General features: G+C 37.9%; 1 protein-coding gene across 12 annotated transcripts in view; it reads left to right on the top strand.

Moving 5' to 3' along the window:
* The window catches only part of foxp1b (forkhead box P1b), a 288,207-nt gene that overhangs the window by 133,037 nt on the left and 131,568 nt on the right, over nucleotides 1-23,602 (top strand). For 11 of the 12 annotated variants that reach the window (XM_028448144.1, XM_028448138.1, XM_028448132.1 and 8 more), the window contains one exon: nucleotides 2,700-2,859. In XM_028448144.1, coding sequence (XP_028303945.1) covers nucleotides 2,710-2,859 — 150 coding nt within the window. In that variant the 5' untranslated portion in view covers nucleotides 2,700-2,709. Of the gene's footprint in view, nucleotides 1-2,699; nucleotides 2,860-23,602 lie in introns of those variants that run through there. The other variant, XM_028448139.1, reaches the window with a different exon arrangement.

A 23,602-nucleotide genomic window follows, 5' to 3' on the forward strand; every position in this document is an offset into this window, starting at 1 on the left:
TCGCCATAAGAAACCACCACACCACTGAGTATGCTGCATTTGAAGCTAGAAATCAGGCTAATGCTAAATAAAGCTAACCTAGCCCGGCAAAGCGCCATTGGGCTGCTGTTACAAACTTGTATTACTACTAGTGTGGAATGATTCTACAATATTCACTCATGACAGTAAAATAGACCATCCTAAGTCAATCTACTGCAGTAATTCCTCTCTCAACCAGTATAAAATGCTGCGAACACCTGATTATGCGTGAAAAAAACAAAACAAATATACCGTCATACACCGTGAAACCGTTAGAATTTTGAAAAACACTGTGATAAACATTTTTGGTCATACCACCCATCCCTACTTGAAATTCACAGTAATTCCAAACTCCTTCCCCACTTTGTCCAGAGGTGAGTCTATTTAATCATGGGTTTATTTGTGAAGGACAAAACTTTTTTGTGGCTTAGTGGCAGAGTGGGTTGCCAATAACTGAAGGGTTGGGGGTTTGGATCTCGCTTTATCCAAGTCATTTGCTATGTTTCCTTTACAGATTCTTTCAAAATATAAGCAATGTTTCTAAATGTCGACAAAGTATAAATTTAGTATAAAACAATGTTTTTGGCAGGAGCTTCATAACTCCTGTGAAATCTCATCCCATGAGACTTTGCTGCAGAAAGACGGAAGCTCCAAACCTCCTTATAACAGTACATATTCCTTTGTTGTTTCACGTCTAATGCGTCAGTAATATTTTAAGTATAATACTAAGAAATGTCCCGATCTCCTTTTCTGTCCACACGTACTATGTCATGTTTTCTCTGAGAGAAGTGGTCATGTGACCAGGTACGTCAAGTTCTGTGACGTGTATTTGAGAAAGTGTTTCCATATTGCTTTTGCGACACATTTTAATATTGAAACGTCTGAAATTCCTCCTCATGAAAGTGTAAAACCTTTTTAGCTGTTTTTTTTTTTCCAAATTGTGGTGTTTCCATTACCAGTTTAGATTGTGTGCATTTCAAAGCATAATGGAAACACAGCTATTGTCGTTGTGTCCTTGGGCAAGGCATTTTCACCCACAGTTTGAATGGGTTTGAATTGTGCATTAATGTTGGTTAGGGTTGTTCACAAATTAGTTTTCACCAAATTTTGCCAAATCGCTTTTTGCCATTTTCCAATTGACATTGTAAGCATCTGTTACCAAACATTTAGTCAATTGCGGCACATTTGGGGTTAAAAATATCTGAATTATTTACTATATTACTAAAATTACTTTTAAAGTATATTGTAAACGGTTTAAAAGAAAAGTCTTTGTAAACAGTTTTAACAGTAAACAGAGTTAAAATGTATATATACCTGTATCATAATTATTATTTTTCTAGAATTGGTCAAATATTACCGATATAGTGTAAATACTATTTGTAATTAGTAATTTATGAGTGTTCAATGGTTTGCCGATTGCTTCTGATGTGCACATAGTTGTATTTTTTCCTTTTGAATAAAGCAACAAAGAAGCAGGACGTCAACTTCGTCTCTGTCCCTTTATTTGTCCGAAAGTATCCACCGTACTTCTCCCACACTGTTGGAGCGGAGGGCGCAACGCGTACTTTTTCACATTGTTGATGTTTTTTGAACTGTTCTAATGTTCTTACTCATTTAGTATAAATACAGTTAGAAACTATTAATGACCATACTTACCTTTATATCGTTCAAGTTTCTGATATTTGTGAAAGTTACACATTCTTTGGTTGAGCAAAGACAACGTGTGCCACCTTTTTACGGACGTTACATTGGCTCAGTTTTTGGTACAGATGTTCAAAATATCAACAGGAACAAGGCAAAATGCAATCTAGCAAAATTTGGAAAACTTTTTTTATACCAATATATTGTGAACCATCCTAATGTTCATGGTGGTCAGAGGCGCCAAAATGGCAGCCACGCTTTTTTGTCAGTATTCCCCAGGGCCGCTGTAGCTACATTGTAGCTGACCACAACCGGTGTGATTGGTGTGAATGAATAACGGTTTCTGTAACGCACTTTGATTCCCCTTGAATAAAGCGCTATATACAGCCAATTGTTATTATTCCCACCATTTTATTTAGGTGTCAATTGAGCACCACTAGAGGACTTCCTCTGATTGGACGTTTTCTCGAGGAGATGTACTGTACTCTGTACTCTCACACCCTCGCCCTGTTTCTTATTAAAAAGCCATTCTGCTGTGGTTCTTCTGGGAGCCACGCAAGTAAATATATCAATTTTCATAGAAATGTGTTTTGTTTTGGAGGTCCAGTGTTTTCTTGGGCTCCTCTGCTTTCACTCGACTCAGACTTGGGTCTTGTGGACTGGACCCCCTCCCCTCCCCGTGCACCCCGTCATATAGGCTGCATAGCAGCGAATGCAAACAAACAGAGTCCAGCTTCCTTTTCCACAGCGCTAAAGAAGGCCAAAACAAAGAACATGTTCATTATTCTGTTTGGAGGCCGTCTGTGTTTGTCTGTTTGCCTCATTGCACATGCTACAAGTAAACAGACACAGCTCATGGAAGCACAACCCAACAGGGAAACCTGCAGTAAAAGTGAAACTGTGGGAAGAATATGACAGATGTTTATAGTTTGGCCCACAGTTGAAATGCGACCTCATTGCTGTGTGTTTTAACAGCTGCTTCTTTCTCTCTGTCCTTATTTCTTTTCTCATTCTCTCTTTTACTCCTCGTCCTCCCTCAGGTTTGAAGTCATGATGCAAGAATCTGGGACGGAGGCGACAAGCAATGGACTGGCCAATCACAGCGAAGGAGCGGGCATCATGGAGGGGGCGACCCGTGAGCGACATCTTAAAAGCTCCACGCCCTCCATGGAGGAGCTCCTGCACCTTCAGCAGCACCAGGTAGAACCGCTCACACCTGTCTTTTTGTTATTAGGCCTCATCATCAGCCTGGCAAAGTGCCACTTAATATTTAATCCCTCCTTCAAGAGCATCCAGTACATAAACACATTATTATTATTATTTATGGAGATTGTGGCCCTTTATGAATAATTAAAAAGGGGAGGTGCTGTCGCTGTGTGATTGTGTTTGGTTGTGAACGTATTTATCGCAGCATGCAGCATCTGCATTCTTGTTCAAAAATGTATGACCGTGTTCGGACATATTTTAAGTATGTAGGTGTTGCTTGATTTTGTAGACAGTAGGAAAACCGTGACGTCCAATCAAATGACAGCTTCTTCCTGCGGCTCGTTGTAAACACTCCTCACACTCAAAGCTAATGCCACACTCCAGCCCTTGCAAACCGACGAGGCAGAGAAAGGCGTGGTGTCGTTGAAGCCGAAAAACATTCTCACCCTCTGCGACTTGAGGCAAACAGACAAGCTCTTTCTGTGGGTGTCAGCGTTATGTGCGGCACACGACAGTGCGTTTAAGGAAACAACATTGAAAAGATCAGCATGTCTCGTGCTATCTGGCTCCATCCGACAGCACCACTAGGGTTGTTGTCAAGAGCTGTTTGGTGATGATGCACAGGCTCACTGCTGTTGTCTGTTGTCACAGCACATCCATCAGCGTTTGTATGGATGGGGGAGGGGGTGGGGGGGCGGCAAAAGAAAACACATGGAGCAGATCTGCTTTTTTTTTTATACCATGATTATTATTTATCATCATTATGCACTGTGGCAATAACATGTCTGATCCCTGCAAAACAGATTTTATCATTGGTTTAAATGACATTGCTTACTATCTGAACTGATAAATAGAACAGACGTAAAACTGTCCAAGAGTTACTGGTAAGGAAATCAATCAAACACAAACATAACCTCCATGTTTTTCTTCTCATTTGTTGAGTTGTGCTGATTTACATGATAGCTATTGTAATTTAGGTCTGAAACCATTGTTTCCAGAACAAGTAAAAGTGTAGAAGTACTCGGTGTGTACTATACTGTATATCAGTGGTTTACAAACGTTTTTGGCTCAAGTACCCCCTTTTTCTAACTTTTGCATTTAAGTACCCCCTTTGTCAAACTACAACATTTTGCTCAGAATTCTGTGAAAAATTACTATAGAGCATAATGATGGAATGAATGAGTGATAACACATATTTTAAAGAATCTCATTTTGTAAATAAGTGGAATGAAACAGTCTTTAGTGCTTCCTATATAGATTTATTTCTAAGGTTTTTATCTTTTCTGGTCATGTCCCTCCAGATGTGAGACCAACTCTGACCCTTTTATTATCAGTTCATGTTCTTATCAAGATCTATTCTATTTTCATTTTGTGTGTTTTTGTGTATTTTGTTGTTGTTTGATCTTTTTATTATTCAGTATATTTTTGTCTTAGTTTGTGTGATGTTGGTTTTATTATTTTTTTTCTTTCTGTGTTTGTGTGTTTGGTGTTATGTGGTTGTTTCTAATGTTGTTTTGTATGTTTCTCTGTTACTTTTGTGTATTTTGTAGTGATCTTGTGTAGCTTTCTTTCATTTAGTGTGTCTGTTGTCATTTTGTGTTCATTTTATTATTCAGTATAATTTTCTCTTATTTTATCTGTTTTTGTTGTCGTTTTGTGAGTTTCTGGTAATATTTTGTTTGTTTATAATTTTTTACCTAAAAATAAACATGATAAAACCCCATATGTTAATGCTTTCATTTGTTAATGTTCCTCTCTCAAGTAACCCCTGTAGTGTCATCGTGTGCTCCCATTTGAGAAACACTGCTGTATATGTATGGAAAATAAACATTTTTTTATTTTTTATATATATATATCTATATTACACATTCTTTTTATTGGTCGTGCAGCTTTGGTAGTGCTTAGTCCATGATACGGCGCCGGTGTTATGGCTTAAGTGGCCATTAAGTGACTGCAGCAGTCACAGGTTACCTTATGAGCAATGTGTCTGCTGTAGTCTGCCTTGTATACTAATATATTAGTATGTTATTCTCCCACAGTGATTGTTGCATCAATTCCCCATGGGAGCAGTGTGTTTGTTTTTATATTTGAATGTGACATGTTTTTATGTGTTTAGCTTTGTTTAGATAGATTACATTCTTATGATTTGATGGTGTGCTGGGAAACATATTTTCCTGTATAGACAGATGATTTCCTGTTCCACTGAATTGTTCAGTGTTTTGTATGTGACACATAGTATGAAAACAGCTCCACGAACTAATCACATATTAACATTTTTAATGGCTTTTCCAAAGTGAAACCAACAAAACATTAACAATGACTGACTAACAACATTACAACATCCAGCAACGCTAAATGAGAATGTTAAAATACTGGCTAGTGGGAACTATTACTGTGGCTCTAGCATTATATGAAGCCATCTGAGTGCCTTATTTAGAACAACAGACAGTTATTGAGCATCTGTTTATTTTATAACACTACTACCACTCTTTGTCTGCAGCGCCTGGTGAATACTTAAATGATTTATTAATTTACTTGCCTCGAAAAAACAGCTTTTTACACATTGTCTTTAAACACAAACGTATTTACAAAGCTGCTGACATTTCCCTTTTGCATCATCATGTCATCATTAGTCAATAGTTAGTATGAGTGCAGTGCTCGTAGGAAGTATGTATTGTTACATATAGATATAGATATGGGTTAAGTAGCTTTTTCATGCATGGCCAAATGAGGTTGTGTTTGAAGGTGGGACGTCAGGGATATTTAGGTTTGTTGTGAAATGTGTAGAGTGAGAACTATTGTGTTTTCATATATTTTGGCTTTTAGCAAGGACACTGTAGGGAGTTGAATCCCATTTATTACGATTCCAGTTTGTTGTCTTTGGGGAACCAGACCTTCTCAGACCGGAACAGACTCGGTCTGGACTCGTTTAGTGTCATTAATCCACAATGACACTAAACGTTTAGATGCACACGGAATTTGTAAAGCATATATGAAATTCCTTGCTTTTATAGAGAGATAATTTATTAATGGTATCATTGCAGTCCAAACAAATCCGACATTGCACACCCTTGAACCAAGCAGCAGCCATGCGCAGGTTCTGCAAGTAACAGTCACTTTTTAGGTAGGACTGATGACATCATCACTGTAGTAGAACCATTGTTCTAATGTTCTAATATTCCAGTGTTCCGATGTTCCAAAAATGGTGGGGCGTGGGGGTGGTCTCTCCAGTGATTGGCTCTGTCGCGCACGTGGCTACGGTGTGCAGTGATTGGCTAGGTAGGACCAATGTTCCAATGTTCCAATGTTCTAACTGATGACTTCATCGCTGTGATCCTGCACTGCAGAGATATTTCAGGAACAGACAGACTGACAGACAGACAGACAGACAGACAGACAGACAGACAGACAGAGATTCTTTGCTTTATAGATAGATGTGGTTTCAGGAGCATGAAGGAAAAGTGGTTCTCAAACATTTTTTTTTGGTATGCCCCCCTTTGAAGAATAAATAAACTTACAGGGCCCCCCTAATCACAACAAAATTGGTTAAAAAAAAAAAAAAAAAACCTTTATTGAAAAATTTAAAAACTGTGACACAAAATGTAAATATATATATATATATATATATATATATATATATATATATATATATGTTGTATGAATGAGATTTATTCACAAATCATTTTTGCTGTATGATTGACTTGTTTGACTTATTGTATCTGTTAGTGATCTTTAAGTGATATTTATAATAATCGCATTTATTTATTTATTTTAACTGATAGAATGTACATATTTTGCACTGTATATATTGCATTTTGGCCCCCTCCCCCCAAGGACTAAAGATGGAAATTAGCTTTTAATGTAGAGTCTGGTACAAACAACTGTTTTTATAACTTAATGTATTCGTACGCTGTCCTAATAAATTAATTAATGAAATGAAATGATTGAACAACATATAAATAGGAATATAAAATGCGCAATCACATATTGTAGAACAGTAATAAAAAAACTTTTCTATTTTCCATGCTCAATGTTCAGCAAGGCCGTTCACGCGTTGTCATGACGTCATGTCCCCCGCAAAGGGGGCGTCCTCCAGTTTTGGAACCACTGGTTTAATGACTCTGTAGGTTGTACTCATTCAAGATGTAATCATCACTTCCGATGTCCAGAGTTATTGTGGAGAGATGCTCACGTTGTAGATACGTATCACCATGTTCCGAACGTTCCATATGTTACCTTGTGTGTACGTTCCAGTGTTCCGACCAGGCCGTGCTTTGGCCAACCTTTTCCAACTGCTGGTAAAGCTGGCTGCTCTCATGCACAGCACAGTTGCATTCACACTTGCCAAATATTCCTTTGACTTTAGTGTCAAATGTGCCTCGCCTCTGCCCAGGGTTAGCAGTATGAGTGTACCCTTAGTTGACAAACGTTCCTGACTGGGTATGGATTGTCTAGTGTGAGCTAGCTCTTAGCTCCAAATACAGTAACACATGTTTAGTGGTCAGCAGAGATAATAGCTGGACTCACACAATGTTCAATGTCAGGTGGGCATTTATAATGTTTTGGCTAAATCTTAGCTTTGCAAGTACAGTATAAGTAAAACTAGTGTAGGAATTGTGTTCATATTTAACCTGTGTAGTTTTAATCCTACAGCACATCCAGTCCTGCTTTAAGTACCCACACCCTAGCCATGTATCTCTTTCACAATGAAAATGTATTTGGAGGTAGAAAAAAAATCCCGGCCACATTGAATTCATTATCCCATCATCACAAGAAACCAAGGGTAAAATTTCAATAACTGCAGGCCACAGTTGAGTTAACAGTTGCAGTGAAACCTGAATCGTTTCCTTCATTCTTTGTCAGGGTCTCGTTTCATTCACTCTGAATCAAAGACAACAAGGTTAAAGCATTGATACATTCAAGGCAGGAGAAAGTGGGGGAAAGCAGTCGCTACATGTATGTGCAAGTGATGCCGAGAAGTGATGAAAGCTTTTTTTTTTTTTACAATAAGTACAGCCCGCTCCCAGTCATCCAGAAAAAACTATGACTCAAAGACAGGAAACGTTCCTACTGTCCCAACTGGAAACAATAACTGACTGTCAATTATCCAGTCCTCTGCTTACTGCAGCGGCCACGTTTACATGAGAGCTTTAATTCCCCTTTCATTCAGAATAAAAATGAAATCCTCTTTAAACTGACCCTGAAAACACCTACTTCTGAATGAAAATGGCCATTCCGATTTTAATTCCAAATTGAATAATTCCTCAATCTTGTATAGGTTTAATTCTGATTTAAGTTAATTACATCTTTCTGTCCATGCTCGTCCTGCATGACTCGCTGGTGATGACATAATCCAAGTTGGCCGCCCGAAGAAAGCAGGACTTGAGCCGAGACTATTTATTTAATAACAGCCTCAGAAGACATGGATATAATGAAAAGAGTGGAATAATGGAAGCATAAGCATGCAGAAATTTAGGCAGACATATTACACTCATGGACATTGGCATATGAAACAGGCTACTTTGGGGGACATGAAGCCCTGTACCCAGGTGCGTCTCACCTGTGGGGGATGCGGGAGATGTGACACCTGCACTTTCATGAAACCAAAAATTAATCCCCATGATTAATGAAATAATGAGTAACAGGTGGGAAAGAATAATCAAAAAGTGGCAAAAATGTGGTAAGAGTGAAAAGTGACTAAAATAGGCCAAAAGCAGTCAAGTGGCAAAAGAAAAGACACAAAAGAGGAAACAAAAAGTAGCTTATATGAGCAAAATGTGGCAAACGATAGTTAAAAAAAAAGGGCAAAATGGGGAATAAAAATAGGCAAAATATAGGGAAACAAGTATTATTTATTGGGCAAAAGCTAGATTATTTGGATGAAAAGTGGCAAAAAAGTGTTAAAGAATCGACAAAAGTTGGATCAAAGTGTCAAAAAGAACTTGCAAAAATGGACAAAAAATAGAAAAAAAAGACAAAAAGAAGCTAAAATCTGATGAAAAAAAAAAGTGACGAATTGTTTTGAAAAGGGGCAAAAATGGAACAAAGGAAGTTGTAAAATGGCCAAAGAAAAAGGTAAAATGGGGTCAAAAAGTCCCCCCTTTTAAGGCTTTCTGGGGGAATAATGATTAGAATTAAAACATAAAGAGCCACATGTCGTGACACTGACTTAATAACAGCTTTATTATGGTTTTAGTAAATTATTTTAACAAACTAAATTGGGAGTCGACGGTTGCCCTACCCTTAGAACACCCAAAAGTGAAGCAGTATGTTATTGTCAAGCTGCTGCTTCAAAACTACAATCAAAATAAAAGTTCTAAAATACTTCTTATGTGGTCTTCTATGTTATAGACGATCTTTCCCGATAGACGTGAATACGTCAAGTTTGCCCCCTGTCCAATCAGAACCCTTCCCAACCCCCAGACCTAAAGCAGAATTGAATAAAAGTGAATAAATGTGAATATCAATTCGGAATGACTATTTCATGTAAACACGAAGCACAATACTTTAATTCAGAATTAAAAATCATCATGTAACTGTGGCCATTCAGAAAGAAAAGCCTTTTTAACAAACTCATTTGGTAATTTCTGTGGCCAGTGCTTGCAAATGAAACCGACTGAGATGCATGAATAGTTGTGTGTGGTGAACGACTCCCAGAAAAGAAGAGAGGAGATGTTTCACTCTCAAATCTCCTGACAAAGGACTTTGATTGGAGACTTACTATTGGTAGTGCAACCGACAAGACAGACGGCCAAGATGTTTTATTCTCTCATTAGACTAACCCAGGATTTTCACTTATGCACCATGAACCATGTTAATTGTCCTCTGGGAATTACAATCTTCACTCAATTAATCAAGAACTTTTTACTTTTGTTGCATTTTCCTGAGTTTCTTTTAAGTTTTATTTGTGGTCCAGGCTAATACTTCACTCGCTGACACACAGGGGACTTCTTTTCTCTGCATTCTTTGATATCCAAGATGCTATTAGTTCTTTAGGTGACGCTGAAAGGAATTAAAAATGTTTGCCAAGTGTAAATGTCTTCAAGTCCCCTGAGTGAAGTGGAACAACAAACCTTGCAGTGGCATATCATTTATTCTTATTAGTGCACATAACTATGAAAGACAGTCTTCATTAGTAAAGATGGGGGACGAAATAATTGTAATGTGTTTGATCATCTTGATTCTGACAAGGAAATTCATCTTATAGACTAGTCAGATTTGGGGGAAGTGGACCATAAGCTTGGTTTAAGCATCTCTATTAGTGAGTCAAATGCTGTTAGAAGCTGAAGGTTTGCCTTTGTCCCACTGAAGGAATATAATTGATGTCTGTCAAAACATGTAGAAAATGTGGTGTGCTTGTATAAATATTTGCCGTACGTGTTGTCTGGGTCCAATGTCAGGAACTCTGTGAACTAAGCAGATTGTTTTCTTTGTTAGGAAACCGTTTTTTATATTAACTTCAGAATCTGTTTGTATTGAGTGTTGTTGTTTGTGTTTGCAGAAGTTGTGGTTTTAACGTTACACCCTGAAGAGGAAGTGAAGACTCTGCAGCAAATCAAATACAACAAAGCACTCCATTTTTTGACTTTTGCAATAACCTGTTTGTGATTTTTTTTTTCTTCATCATTTTGCAACAGGAAGGGTTTGTCGTGCAGCTGTGGTTGTCAGATAAACAAGCAGTAACAATAATGTTGGTTGCAATGTCACATTAGCTTCAATTCAATGTATATCTTGTTCTCGATCTTGGGGTCAGGGCTCCATTGGGGTTGCTAGACACTTGGAAGGGGTTGCCAGATGCCTTTGAGAAGCTAAGAATATTTTTTGAACAATTTGAGCCCTTTTTTGTTTATTTTTTATTCTTTTTCTGCAACTGCACCAAGCGTGACATATTTTAACCTTTTTTCATCACTTTTTCTTGCCATATTTTTGCTCCTTTTAATGTATTTTTGCTACATTGCTCCCATTTTATGCCACTTCATCAAATTTCAATGCCTTTTCTGCACATTTTTTCCAGTTTCAGGACTTTTTTGACTCATATAAACCCACTCCACTATTTTTCCCGCCTAATGTCACATATGTTGACCTATTATTGTCACTTTTAACCACTTCTCATCATTTTTAATGCTTATGTTTGCCAATTTAACCACATTCAGGATGTCATGCCCATTATTTGCCAGTTCAAACTAATTGTTCCTACTTTTTAAATTACATTACCCCCAATCCCCGCTCCACATTTCTGCCACTTTTAAGCCAATATCGACACTTTCAACCCTTTTTACCACTTTTTCGGTCTGTTTTTGGCTATTATGGAAATTTGCAATATTTTACCAATTTATGTGGTTTTTAAAATGCCATTTCGCCTCCTTTTCTACAATTTTTAGTCATTTTTAACCCATTTTATTTCTGATTAAAACAATGATTTGCATCTTTAAGATGACAATATACTATGTCCCCAATAATTTGGGGGTTGCCGGCTGAAAAGTTTTAGAACCACTGCTCTAATGTATGACCCAAACCCAAAACCTTTAGTTTGGTTGAGCAAAGAGTTGCTTCAGCACCAACATTGGTTTGATTGATACAACTTCAGGCCCCTAATCTGAGTAGCTGAATTATGGGAAATCGCTGCTATGTTTAGGGTAAGATAAGGCAAATCCAGGACTTTCCATTCCCAAACGCTTGGCCACTGTAATACGGGCATTGTTGGTTGCCGTAGTAACTTGTTCCGTAAATCAAACTCATTTCCTGACAGGATATGTTCATATTAAGCCTGAGAATGATCACAATAGGACCGTTTCACCAAAGTTGTGAATTTAAAGGCACAAACCAAAAAGTTTGAAGACCCTGTAAAACACAAAACACGACTAAAACTACTACAGAGTGTTAGCATTTAGTCATACAATGTAGTTTCTCTTAATTTTTTGTGCTGACTTTTGCATGCTGATGTGCCTTTTGCATGAGTTTTAGCTGATTTTAACCATAGCTCAAATACGTTCATTATGTCTTCTTACTACTGCAGATGATTTTAACCATATTGTCAAGTATGAAAGCTTCTACTCCAATCATAGATTAAGATTTGAACTCCTCAGATATAATGTAACAACTGTCACCCGCCCTGACAGCACCACCCCCTCCCTCTGAACCCTGAATCATAGTCTGAAGATGAATGACGTAAAAAAGTGTAAAAAATACTTTAAAAAGAAAACAATAGTGATCGGTCACTTATTCTGACATTGAATGATCTTGAGACACTGAACAAAACACAAACATTGTATTTTAAAGTTGTGATATATATTGTCCCTTGTCAAATCACCTCGTTTATAGCAGTGAATGACTGAAACATGCTCATAGCAAAATATGATTTCATAAAAATATGTCACCACAGTGTAATTAAGTATGTGTTTTTCTCCACTGTCTGTCATTGATATGCATTACTTCTATGAGCTACTAGTGATGGTTTTTTAGAGTTTAGCGTGCACACAGCTCCTTCAGGCTCAACAAAGCTTTGATTAATTGCATTAATTCATAAAAGCCTGTGTTTTATCAGATCTGAGATTTTAAGAATATCTCCTAATCTCTGTCACTATGCAGAATTTCAACAAAACACAAGTAGTAACATATGCTTTCTTTTATTTTTCTATTGTTTTCTTCTCCTGCTGCAAACAGAATGGCGAGCCCGGGAGTCGTCTATAGACAGGTTTAGTCTGTGTGATCTCCTTCTGACTGTGTTTGTGCCGTTCAGGTGGCCATCGTGTTGCGTGTGTAGAGAAGAGAGAGTGACACGCAGAGCAATGGCTGCAACTGGAGCTGAGTAGGCACAGGTTTCTGTTTGCATAATGCAGGCCTTTACATGGCCTGTCTCCAAGGCTCCTGGAAAGAGAGAATTGCCTCCCAACCATTGTCGCCATTAAAAGTGCTGAAGGATAAGTCAGGCTTTCCTGTGGCAACACAAAATGCATAGATATAACAGGAAAAGCTCAAAAGAGAGGATTGATTTTTTTAATATCAGCATCATGGGCTGGCAGTCAGTTTGGACTAGAAGTAACAGCCTCAGGCTAGAGAGGCATAACACCTCTGGCTTCTCTTGTAAGTCACATGGAATTATTTCTGACTGAGTAATTAGATTGTTTTGTTTGATTTCAATGAAAAATGTTGCATTTGGTACATGCATGTTAGATGAAGAGGAAGACTCTGGTGTGACAGTGGACAAATACATCTGTGGGTGTTTGGGCATGTATTTATTGACTTTTTATGTGTGAAACGCCCACGTTAAGTAAATCGTGCCGTGGTCATTTATTATTTGTTTTAGTGGAACATTTAGTGAGACCAGTTTATTTTACCCTTTATTTTATTTTATTTATCTATGTATGTATTTATTTATTTGTTCTGTTTTATACCTTGTCTGTACATGCAATCATTTCACAACAGATATGCATGTTTTTTATATTATTATTAGACTATTTTATTTTGGTATTGTGGCGTGGGGACATTTTGGGCCTATACTACAAAGCTAGATTACCTCGTATCACACAAACTTCCAGGATTTAATCAGTGTGTGCTGTCCTACGAAGCTGGCTTACGGAGCTTAATCACCATGGTAACTGATGCTGAACACCTAACCTGGTCGGGACCAGGTTTTGTTCTGGCTAGGATCTGAGTGAGTACTAAAGTCCCGCCTCCTGACCAATCAGTTTTCTTGGAAAACGACCTGACCAATAAAAGGTGATGTGTGAACACGTCTCTGTGTGGATCTGATGTGATGCTGACAGGAGAGAGAGAATGTTTAGACATCAATGCAATCCTTTTTTATTAACCCGATGACATCCTATATTAAATATAGAGATCTAATGGACTTAATTAATTCATCAATTCGTGTATTCTGGGGTGATGCAAAGAGCCTCAATGTTATCAGATAATATAGAATATAAATATATTCCACCTGATGATTTAGGCTGATCTGTATAAATGCAGCATCAGAGCCACGGACAAAGTAAAAGAACAAGGGAAACTCATCAGAATGTCTGTTCATTTTCCATTTATAATCTCGCTAATTTAATTAGCACTCATCAATTCCTGCTTTTACTGCAGCACCAGTGTTGTTTTTGGTCTAATTTAAATAATGTTTTTAAAGAATTAATCCAATTGTGACATAAGTTGCTCTCCAGTTTCTCAGTGATTGTGATTGGTCTGACGCTGTAATCTCCTCCTCTGTCACAAGAGCGCGCACGTAGCCAGAGTGAAATCACCTGTTTAAGGTATCACAATGTTATTGATACAGTAGAGTATATGATAAAATGAAGGCTGATACTCATGGTTAAAAAAAATATTATTTTATCTAATTTCTCATCACCAAAGACAAGAATCACAAAACAATACAAAAAGAAAAAAAAATCACATCACTGATTGCCGTAATGATTATCACTAAAATGCAAACATCATCAGTAAATAAAATTCTTCTTTGGAAATACTGTTTGAATAATATTATAAATACTTTAATACTATTAACTGTGTCTTCTATCTGTTGTCCTTGTACCCATTCAGTGAGATCCCAAGACAATCCTTTGTTGTTTAAGTTATAAACCTGTATTAATATTGTTAAGGCAACAAAAATTGCTGAATAAAGGGATGACAAAGTTGCAGCTAAAATTAGAGAAAGATTAGTGACGCTGCCCAGAGACTATAAATCCAGGGCTGAATATTTTCCCCCAGAGTTTGTCTTTTCCATCCAGTACATGTTTTTTGTGTGTGTGGGTTTTATATGCGCTCACCTTCCAAAAGCATATAGCATTGACTTATTAAAGTTTCTAAAGTTTACTGTAGTGTGTGTTAAAATTGTCTGCCTCTTTGTCACCCTTGAATTGACTAGCAATAATAAATTGTGCATCCCGCCTTTTACCTTGAGTAAACTAGGATACGCTCACATCCCTTGATCCTGATCAAGATTAGTTAAGTCTAATTATAAAAACGTCTTTCCGGGGCGGTGTGTAGCTCAGTGGGTTGAGCGCCTGCCCCATGTACGGAGGCTGTAGTTCCTCACCTGCAGCGGGTCCAGGTTCGATTCCCGGCCTGGGACCCTTTCCTGCGTGTCATTCCCTACTCTCTCTCACCCCCTTCCTGTCAAGCAACTGTCATATAAAGGCCACTAGAGCCAAAAAAATCCTTTAAAAAAAAAAAAAAACGTCTTTCTATCCAAACAAAATATTTTTTTTGACTTTTTGACGGAATAATAAAAAATGGCGATAATTATTTATATTTTTTTGAGTAAAGTTTAGTTAAAAAAATGAAATGATGTAGGGCCTTTGATTTTCTGTTTCAGAATTTCCTAAAGTCCGTTTCAGGGAATGCCCATTTCCAAATCACGTTGTTAATTTCCTTACCGTTTCATAATTTTTCCCAATTAACATGACCTTACTGACTATTAAACTTCACAAAATCATACCGTACATACTAATTAAGGTTAATAGTCAACTATTATTAATTTTACGTTTTATATGCTTCAGATAATTCACATAAGTGGGATGTTTACACTGAAAAGCAACGTTAGCCACACTGTTAGTCGGTGACGTGACGTGAGCACTAGGGTTGGGTCAGCAGGCCGTTGCAAATCGAGACCACCAATGTCAACACTACTGACAATTCCATATGTTTCTGCTGGCAAGTGTTAATTAAATTTAATTAAACTTTATTTGTATAGCGCAATTTACAACAAAGTCATCTCAATGCGCTTATCAAAATATAAAATTCATAATAAGAAAGAAAAAAGCCACGCTTTTCACTAATGCACTGTGAACTTACATATAGCATTTAGCATAACACGGTTACGTCCAAAGGCAGCATAGAGAGCTGCGCATGTGAAAACACATAAAATCACGCTACGGGAACAGAGGCAGAGCAGCAATGTGCTTTTGAGAGGGGGTGTGGCCTCCTCCTGCTTTACAGCGGAGTGAGACTGTGCAGCGTCTCTGCTGTACCAGGAAATAGTGATGTTACTGTAGGCTATCGGAAATGGAAAAATAGATCATTTATAATTATATTATAATTTAAACAAATAATCAAAATATCAATTTATTGGCGCCAACCAGCAAAGTAAATTTGAGCCGGATTACAAATGAAAAGAGATACATTTATTTACGTTTATTTTTTCTTTAAAAGGGGTCAAATTGCTTTCTTCAGTTCAGGATGTGAATTCTGTTTTTTGGGGGGTTTTGCCTATTTTCTGCAATCATGGAAAATTGGAGGCCATATTGATGACAAATAATTTACATCAAACAAGATCTAATTATGTTCTGGCCTCTTGTTCAGTTTTAAAAGCTAACCCTAAATCGAAAAGTTTGCCAAACCATGGAATCATGTTTGTATGAAAACTGACCCTTTTTAGATGCATCTTGACTTATTATTATAATGAAGTATCAGTGTCAGAATCATTCAGTCGGGTTCAGGTTGCCCACAGTCTTGCTCTCCATGTTTCTTCCATCTCGAGAAACTCTCAGGTATCTTTATGTCAACAATTCAAATTGTCAGAGGAGGCAAAGCAAAGTCTCCCTCTTATTGGAAAATCTAGCAGCGAGGATAACATCAATGTTATGACAATGCATATTGCCCTAAATTACTTATTGGTAAAATGATAGTGCTCGTCCAATTTAAATAATTTCATGGAATCCCTCACAGAATAGTTTAATTATGTTATCACACAACTGGCAACATCTGTCTTTATACCACAGCACATGACAGTTTTATTACAGGCTAAATTTCTTCGCTGGTTCTGGCAATTGATGTGAGATCTGATTAAAAATCACACAGAAAATTGGGATGTGATGCTTGGGTTAAAAAAGGAGATATAATTGTTGAACAAATACAGCCTTTTCTCTTTCTCTGAAAGTCACACAGCCCTTCTTTTTGCCTCTAACTTAATTGATGTGTCTTTTTTGACACAGTTTTTGACACAGTTGCATGCATTTATTTAGTCTATGTGCATCCAGCTTTTTGTTTGTGAGCGTTCAAGAGGTGAACCACCCAGCAACTCTCTTTTGTTTTATGGAAGCCTTCCAAAGCAGCCGGTCCAAGAACTCATCCATTTTGTTGAGTCTACCTCCAGACATCGCTTTTCGCCTGGGAGCAGACAAAGCGCAGGTTGCACGTGTCTCCAAACTTGTCATCCTAAAATAGTGGCTTTGTATTAAGGCTAACATCCTGCATAGAAGCCCCACAAATGAATGCATCTTAACTGCCTTTATTAATGGTCAAAATAGTCATAGACAATGTATTTAAAAGTAATATAGAATCTTGCATTGGTGTGACTTACTGTACAATAAACGTCATTTGATGCCAAAATGTTTTTTTATAATGCACAATTAATCACTAAATATTGTTCGGATTTTGACTTCTGAAATACCAATGAGTACAGTATGTATACCAATGGGAATGTATTAGTCATGGTGTCATAGCTGATGCACAAACAAAAAAGGCTGCCACATCAGTGTTTATATGTCAAAAAATAGACTGATCTAAACAGTAGGGGTGGGACGATAGACTGAGTAAAGATACGATAGACGATAATCGGCTCACAATAACAATACAATATAGTATTCTGGTAAGAAAAAAGACCAAAATAATGCAGTTGAAAAATTATACATGCTTTTAAAACATGACTCACTCGTACCCTCAGACAATACATCTTGTGGCGTTCTAATATTGCAATACCTTGTCAGGTGATATATTGTCGTACCTTTAGTTGCCCCAAAGACCTGTCTAGCATTATTGTACTTGAAGCACTATGTGCAGTGAATTTTTACGAAGGTAAGACATTACAACACCTGTTTTCTGTTTCCAAGTTTGAGCTCACTTTACACATTACTTTGGGCATTAGCCATTTCAATACTTCAAATCTGGGTCATACACATATATTTCATTCAGATCAGTGTTTCTTCTTCAGACCAAGAACGACTTCACCAATAAATGTAAAATCCCGTTTGAACAATGTTCAAAACCTCTTTTCTCTTTAGTACTGGTTTATTTCATGCCGTGTTTCCTGAATTTGAGTCAGGTTGTCGCTTGTCCGCAAACCCCTCTCTTGAGATTCAGCGTGTATAGAATCACTTGTCACTGCTGCTCAACAACTTGAGGTGTCTGAATCGCATGCATCAGGACAATGCACCTTTTCTCTAATATCATTTCAGTCAGGATCACTTCAGTCAAATTGTTTATTAGCATGCAGTTTAGATTTGGCGGTAAGGTTCTGGGACCTCTCTACCCTTCCAGCAACTGTGTGGAAAGCCTGAAGCGAAGGGAGCTCCCCCTCGCTCTTCCATGAACTACATGGAAAGGCATATACAGAGAGAGCGGTCAGCATGACCCCCTGGAACAGAAGCACAGACATTAGATGCCAACAGAAAACACTGTTTAACAAGACAGAAGAGGAGGTGCTGGGTGGGGGCGGGTTGCAAGGCGTTTGTGAACAAAGCGTGCAAAAGTAGGCGTCTGGCTGTGGTTTAAATACAGCGTTGTGACTTACTCTAACCAAAGGGAACCATGGAACATGAACAACTGGATGATTAACTGAGATTAGGGGAATGATGCTGTCAGTTGTTAACAGCTAATGTCAATGACGGGGCTGGGCTAGCTTGACTTCCATGCCTGCCTGAACTAACGCAATGTTTTTGACCGAGTTTTGAGCCACTGAACTGTCTTCAGTTGACCGCGCTTATCACTTAAACTTAATATTGTAAAAAGCACACCTGCGCAGCTACGAGGTGGTGTCATAAATTAGTCGTGAAATTATCAACTCATTATTAACACATTTTATTTTACATCAAATTTACATAGTTTTGGAGTTGAGTCCGAACAGTTTGAGAAACAAGTTTTATTTAAAAATATGATATTAGTTTTAAAAATATATTTGACCAATTAACTAACGGACCAATAAGGGTCTCTCGAGGACCACCAGCAGTCTGCCGACCACTCTTTGAGAAAGGCTGGTTTTGATCTGCCAATCCTAACTGTATTGATTTTCTATTGTGTTTCTTATCTGTGCCAGAGGGCGCTGCTATGCTAGAGGTGAGATTCAAAGTATGAACAAGTGGACTGTGAGTTAATGGAAGAAAAACTTTAAGGACAGAAACACAGATAAAAACATGTCTTATAATTCTGTATTTGTGTTGGTATCGTTTAGGAAGAAGTGGCTCTTGTATGTTGCCCGGATGGTTTTTGATGCTAGTGTGGTCCGTGTGTATTTGCTGAAGTTGGCAAAGCGAGCAGGTGTCTGAAGCAGCTGGCTTTAGGCAGACAGAAAAATACGTCTGCATCAGTTCAGTATTAAAAGGCTTAGAGAGAAGCCTCCTCGAGCTGGAGGACTAATGCATCCTCCATGTTTTATTTATAGTGCCAACAACTGCCTGTGAATTGTGCACACACAGATGCACACACAGCCCCTGACATGCACACACTCTTGCACACAGAGTAATTTGGCAGCACTGTTTAGCTGAACAACTTGTGTGTTTAGTGTTGTAAATAAATAGCCGTTTTAACAGGGCCTCTGGAGGCTGCATTTGGGGAAGTACCGGTACATGTTAAGACTTGTTTATCTTTAATGGCCATTGTCAGAATAAAGTTGGAACTCAAGCCTCTCTTCACCTCTCTTTGAATGTTTACATTAACTAAATAATAATCTATTTTAAGTAGTAGCTATTTTTTAAGGATAGTCAATTTGACCCAATTTATTAGCGATATACCTAAAGGTGCGCCTCGCTCCTCCTGGGAAAACATTCAAGCTCAGCGTCGATTCATTTTTAATGAGAGCACTACTTTAAAAAACTTTATAGAATTAATATGTATCAGTGGATCCTTTCCTGTGCAGAAAACTTCAGGGTAATTAATATTCATAGGCTGTGCTTGTTAACACCCCCATTGCTAGTGCAATGTAGATCCAATTAACATAGAATGGACCCCAAGGATTTGGGCAGATAAGGGTTAAATGAGCTATTGAAATTGAAACCGGGACCGTCTCCCTTTAAAACACTTATTGGTTTCAATAGGTCATAATCATTGATGCAGATTAAGGCCTTCTTTGGCCACAACATTGAAATACCTAAGATGTTTTTTTATATTCTAAAAGTGAATAAAAAAAAGACAAAAACAGTACTGCATGTGCTTTGAAATGCATGTTATTCACATGAGCTTGAGTGTGCCCGTTGTGCTCAGGCATGTCTACATGTATGCATAGAGGGCAGCACCTATGCAGCCTTGCTAATGTGAAAACCCTGTAGTAGGCCTGGCTCTTATATCTAATTCATAATCTCTGGCTCACTGTGAGCAGCAGACATCAGTGTTCAGACTTGGCACCAACCCCAAAACCCTGGTCAGGTGACACACAGGGAAGTCACAGGGACTAACGGGAGCTCGGTGATTGTACGGTAGCAAAATGCCACCTGCTGCCGTTTGTTAATACACAGACTGCAGATATTGGTCCCCCGGGCACCCTGAGACACGAGGGCTTGATAAGGACACAGCGTTTTCAGTCTAAACAAGTGGGCTGACTGATAGAAAGGGACAAGGTTAATGCAGCTTGAAAAGAAAAGTGGGTGGAGAGTTTTGTTTATTACTTGCTTCTGAAGGATGTAGCCAATTTTCCCCTCTAACATGCACATGGCAAACTGAAATCCTCTGGAAAAAATTGTATGTTAACTAAGCAGAAGAACAATTGTACCGAGAGGGGAAAAAAAACTCAGTGAGACTGTAATCTGTCTGGATCTAAATTAAATGAAGCAACTGGCCAAGATGTCTCTGCTTAGATTCTCTAGTGAGGTTGAAGCTCCAAAGCCCTGATGATGACATGATGAAGGATAATTTGTCAGACTTTGAGAAGGCTCTCTCCAGAACCTCAGAAGACATGATACAAATGTCTTTTACTCCTTGTGAAAAATGCAGTCAATTACCTAAATGTGGAAAAAACACACAGCTGAAGAACCCATTGACATTATAATGTATCTAAATATTTGTTTTTCTGTACAGTGCACTCAATGGGACTGACAATATTGGCAGGAGCAGTGTATTATTTACACTTGTCATATCTCCTTTAAAGCTACAGTCACACGTTGGCTGAGGCTCATAAAAATAACCATCCTGGCCAGCAGGGGGCAGTAGGTAGCACAATAACAATGACCTTGTTCGTTCTGAAAGATCTGCAACCCGTGGCCACTGGGGCCACATGCTTTCCTTTAGCTCCTTACCTGCATCTATCAAACAATGAAGTTTACAGAGCAACACTCTCCCGTTCAGAGCAACCAAAAGCAGCACAAATTGGAATTTTGACCAAAAAAAAGCTGCTTAATGATTTAAAAAGCAAGGTTAATGTTTCACTCCATTAGGAAACAATGGGATGTTTACAAGCAATGGGCGTGTGCGACGTCAAGATGGCGAAATACAGTTTTTAAAATGGTAAAGTAGTCCCATTTTTAAAAGTTAATAAACTTAATAGAGTTTTGTTTGGTATAGATCTTCTAATAAGGACATTCCAAAGATTTTAGGCCACATTTGTAAAAACAGTGGAGGATCCCTTTAATACCTATTAATTCCATCAATACAATTCTTACACTAACGCACTTTATCATTATTATTAGAATGAAAGGTCTGCTTTGGATTCCAAACCTAAGGATCATGTTTGTGATGTGATGAGCAACATGTTATTTTATGTGGAGCCATACAAGATATCAATACATCTTTTCAAGATTTTTCTGCTCCAATAAGATCAATACGGTGTGAATCATCTTTAGGGTGGTCTCAGTCCAACAGGGTTCAGTACAAGTTATTGAACCCAATTTCAAACCGACCAATGGGTTCAGACCCATTAAGAAGTTCCAGACCTATTCAGGTTGGGTTCAGAAGATACAAATAGGTGGTTTAAAACTGGAACCACAGTGTAAGTTGGCGGATCTGTGACGAGCAATTAGATCAGCGTCGTCTCACAGAGTTTGTGAAACTGTAACAAAATGACTGTGTATATATTTATTTTTTGTTGTGATGCAGGCAACAAATATTTTTCGTGCATTTTGGCACAAAATGTTTTTGTGCTGCATGACAATTCTTTTGTTCGTGCTGCGCAGCACAAATCAGTGTGGACCTGCTGGGAACGAATTGTAAACTGATGTATGTTAGGCAAGGCAAGGCAAATTTATTTGTATAGCGTATTTCATACACAAGGCAACGCAATGTGATTTACGTGATAAAACATTCAACTGTTTAAAATCAATAAGAACATTTAAAATCATCAGTAAAATCAGTTAAAATAATCAATAAACACATTACATCAACAACCTTACCAAAAATCTCCCTCTTAATCATATGCAGTTCAGAAAAAAAGTGCCTTTAACTTTGATTTAAAAACGTTGACATTGGATGCTGGGATTTAACACCTTAACCAAACCTGAATTAAATGTTCGAATAAGATGACGTAACTTCAAGTTAAAACACACAAGTGTACAAATCTTGTTTCTCAGTATAAGAAGAACAGAGAAATCAGATAAATCATGTTGGCACTCACGAATTTGAAACATCATTTTTGTGACAGTGTCATGTTTCGCCATGGGATCGAGTTGTTCAGATTCAGTTGTACTCATATGTTTATAAACTATGGCACAATTTTGTGTGTATAAAATGTTTTTAAACAAAAAACGAGTAAGTCAACAAAACAGTTCATTCAGGCTGTTTGCTGTGTGATCATCTGGCTCTGATTTCACTCTCGGAAAGTACATTTTAAGACGCAAAGTGTCATTTTGTAACTTTTGAATAGGTATGTGCTGCAGTATTAGTATTACATTACTAGACAACGCTAGTTCTCCTATAGCAAAGCACAGTCAGTGTGTCATGCTACGATTACTACTGCACTTAGAACAAAATTAAAAACTGTAATTAATTAAAATAATGTGTTTTTGGACTGTGGGAGAATACACATGCATGTTTAGAACGTCCTAACTCTAGACAGTGGCCAGCAAGTATTGAATCAACTATCTCTGCTAAGTGAGACAGTAATTCTAACCATTGTGCCACTAAGATGTAAAAAAAAAAAAAAAAAAAAAAAAAAAACTGAACATTTCTCAACATTAGTTGAGCTTTTTTCTCACAAAAGCACATTGTTAATTTTTTATTTATTTTTAATATTAGAATCCGCTATACTAGGCATCAACCATAGAAGTTGCGGGAAACCACAGTTATTGGGCTTAAAGAGTATCTAAACCTCTGCTTTCTGCTGACCTGCCACTAAGGGGGAAATTCAAAAAATGCCTTGATTATGGGCGGGGCTCCTGACGCAGTAAGACACGCCCCCTAAGGCAGCGGATCAGTGCTGGCAGTGGCAGAGCGCTGTCTTCTCAACTATTACACACAATACACAGCCCACAAGCATAAGCACACACAGCCCCACAGACGCTATATTACTCACAAACAGACCCTGCTCTACTCTCACTCACACACACACACACACACACACACACACATAAAGACACACACAGCAGCGACAAGTAAATGCATGTTCTCGCACATGCAGAGACAGACGGGGATGCACACGGTGTGTCTGTACACACACACAGCTTGACGAACCCTCCGATTAAACCAGAATCTGCTCTTTATAGAAGCACAGAGTCAAAAACATCACCGTAGAAATGCACAGAGGATGGACTTTCGTATTTGGGCTGTCAATTCAATTCAACTTTATTTAAATAACGGAAATTACAACAAAGTCATCTCAATG

Source organism: Gouania willdenowi, chromosome 5 (assembly GCF_900634775.1).
Source record: "Gouania willdenowi chromosome 5, fGouWil2.1, whole genome shotgun sequence".
Classification (NCBI taxonomy): Eukaryota; Metazoa; Chordata; class Actinopteri; order Blenniiformes; family Gobiesocidae; genus Gouania; species Gouania willdenowi.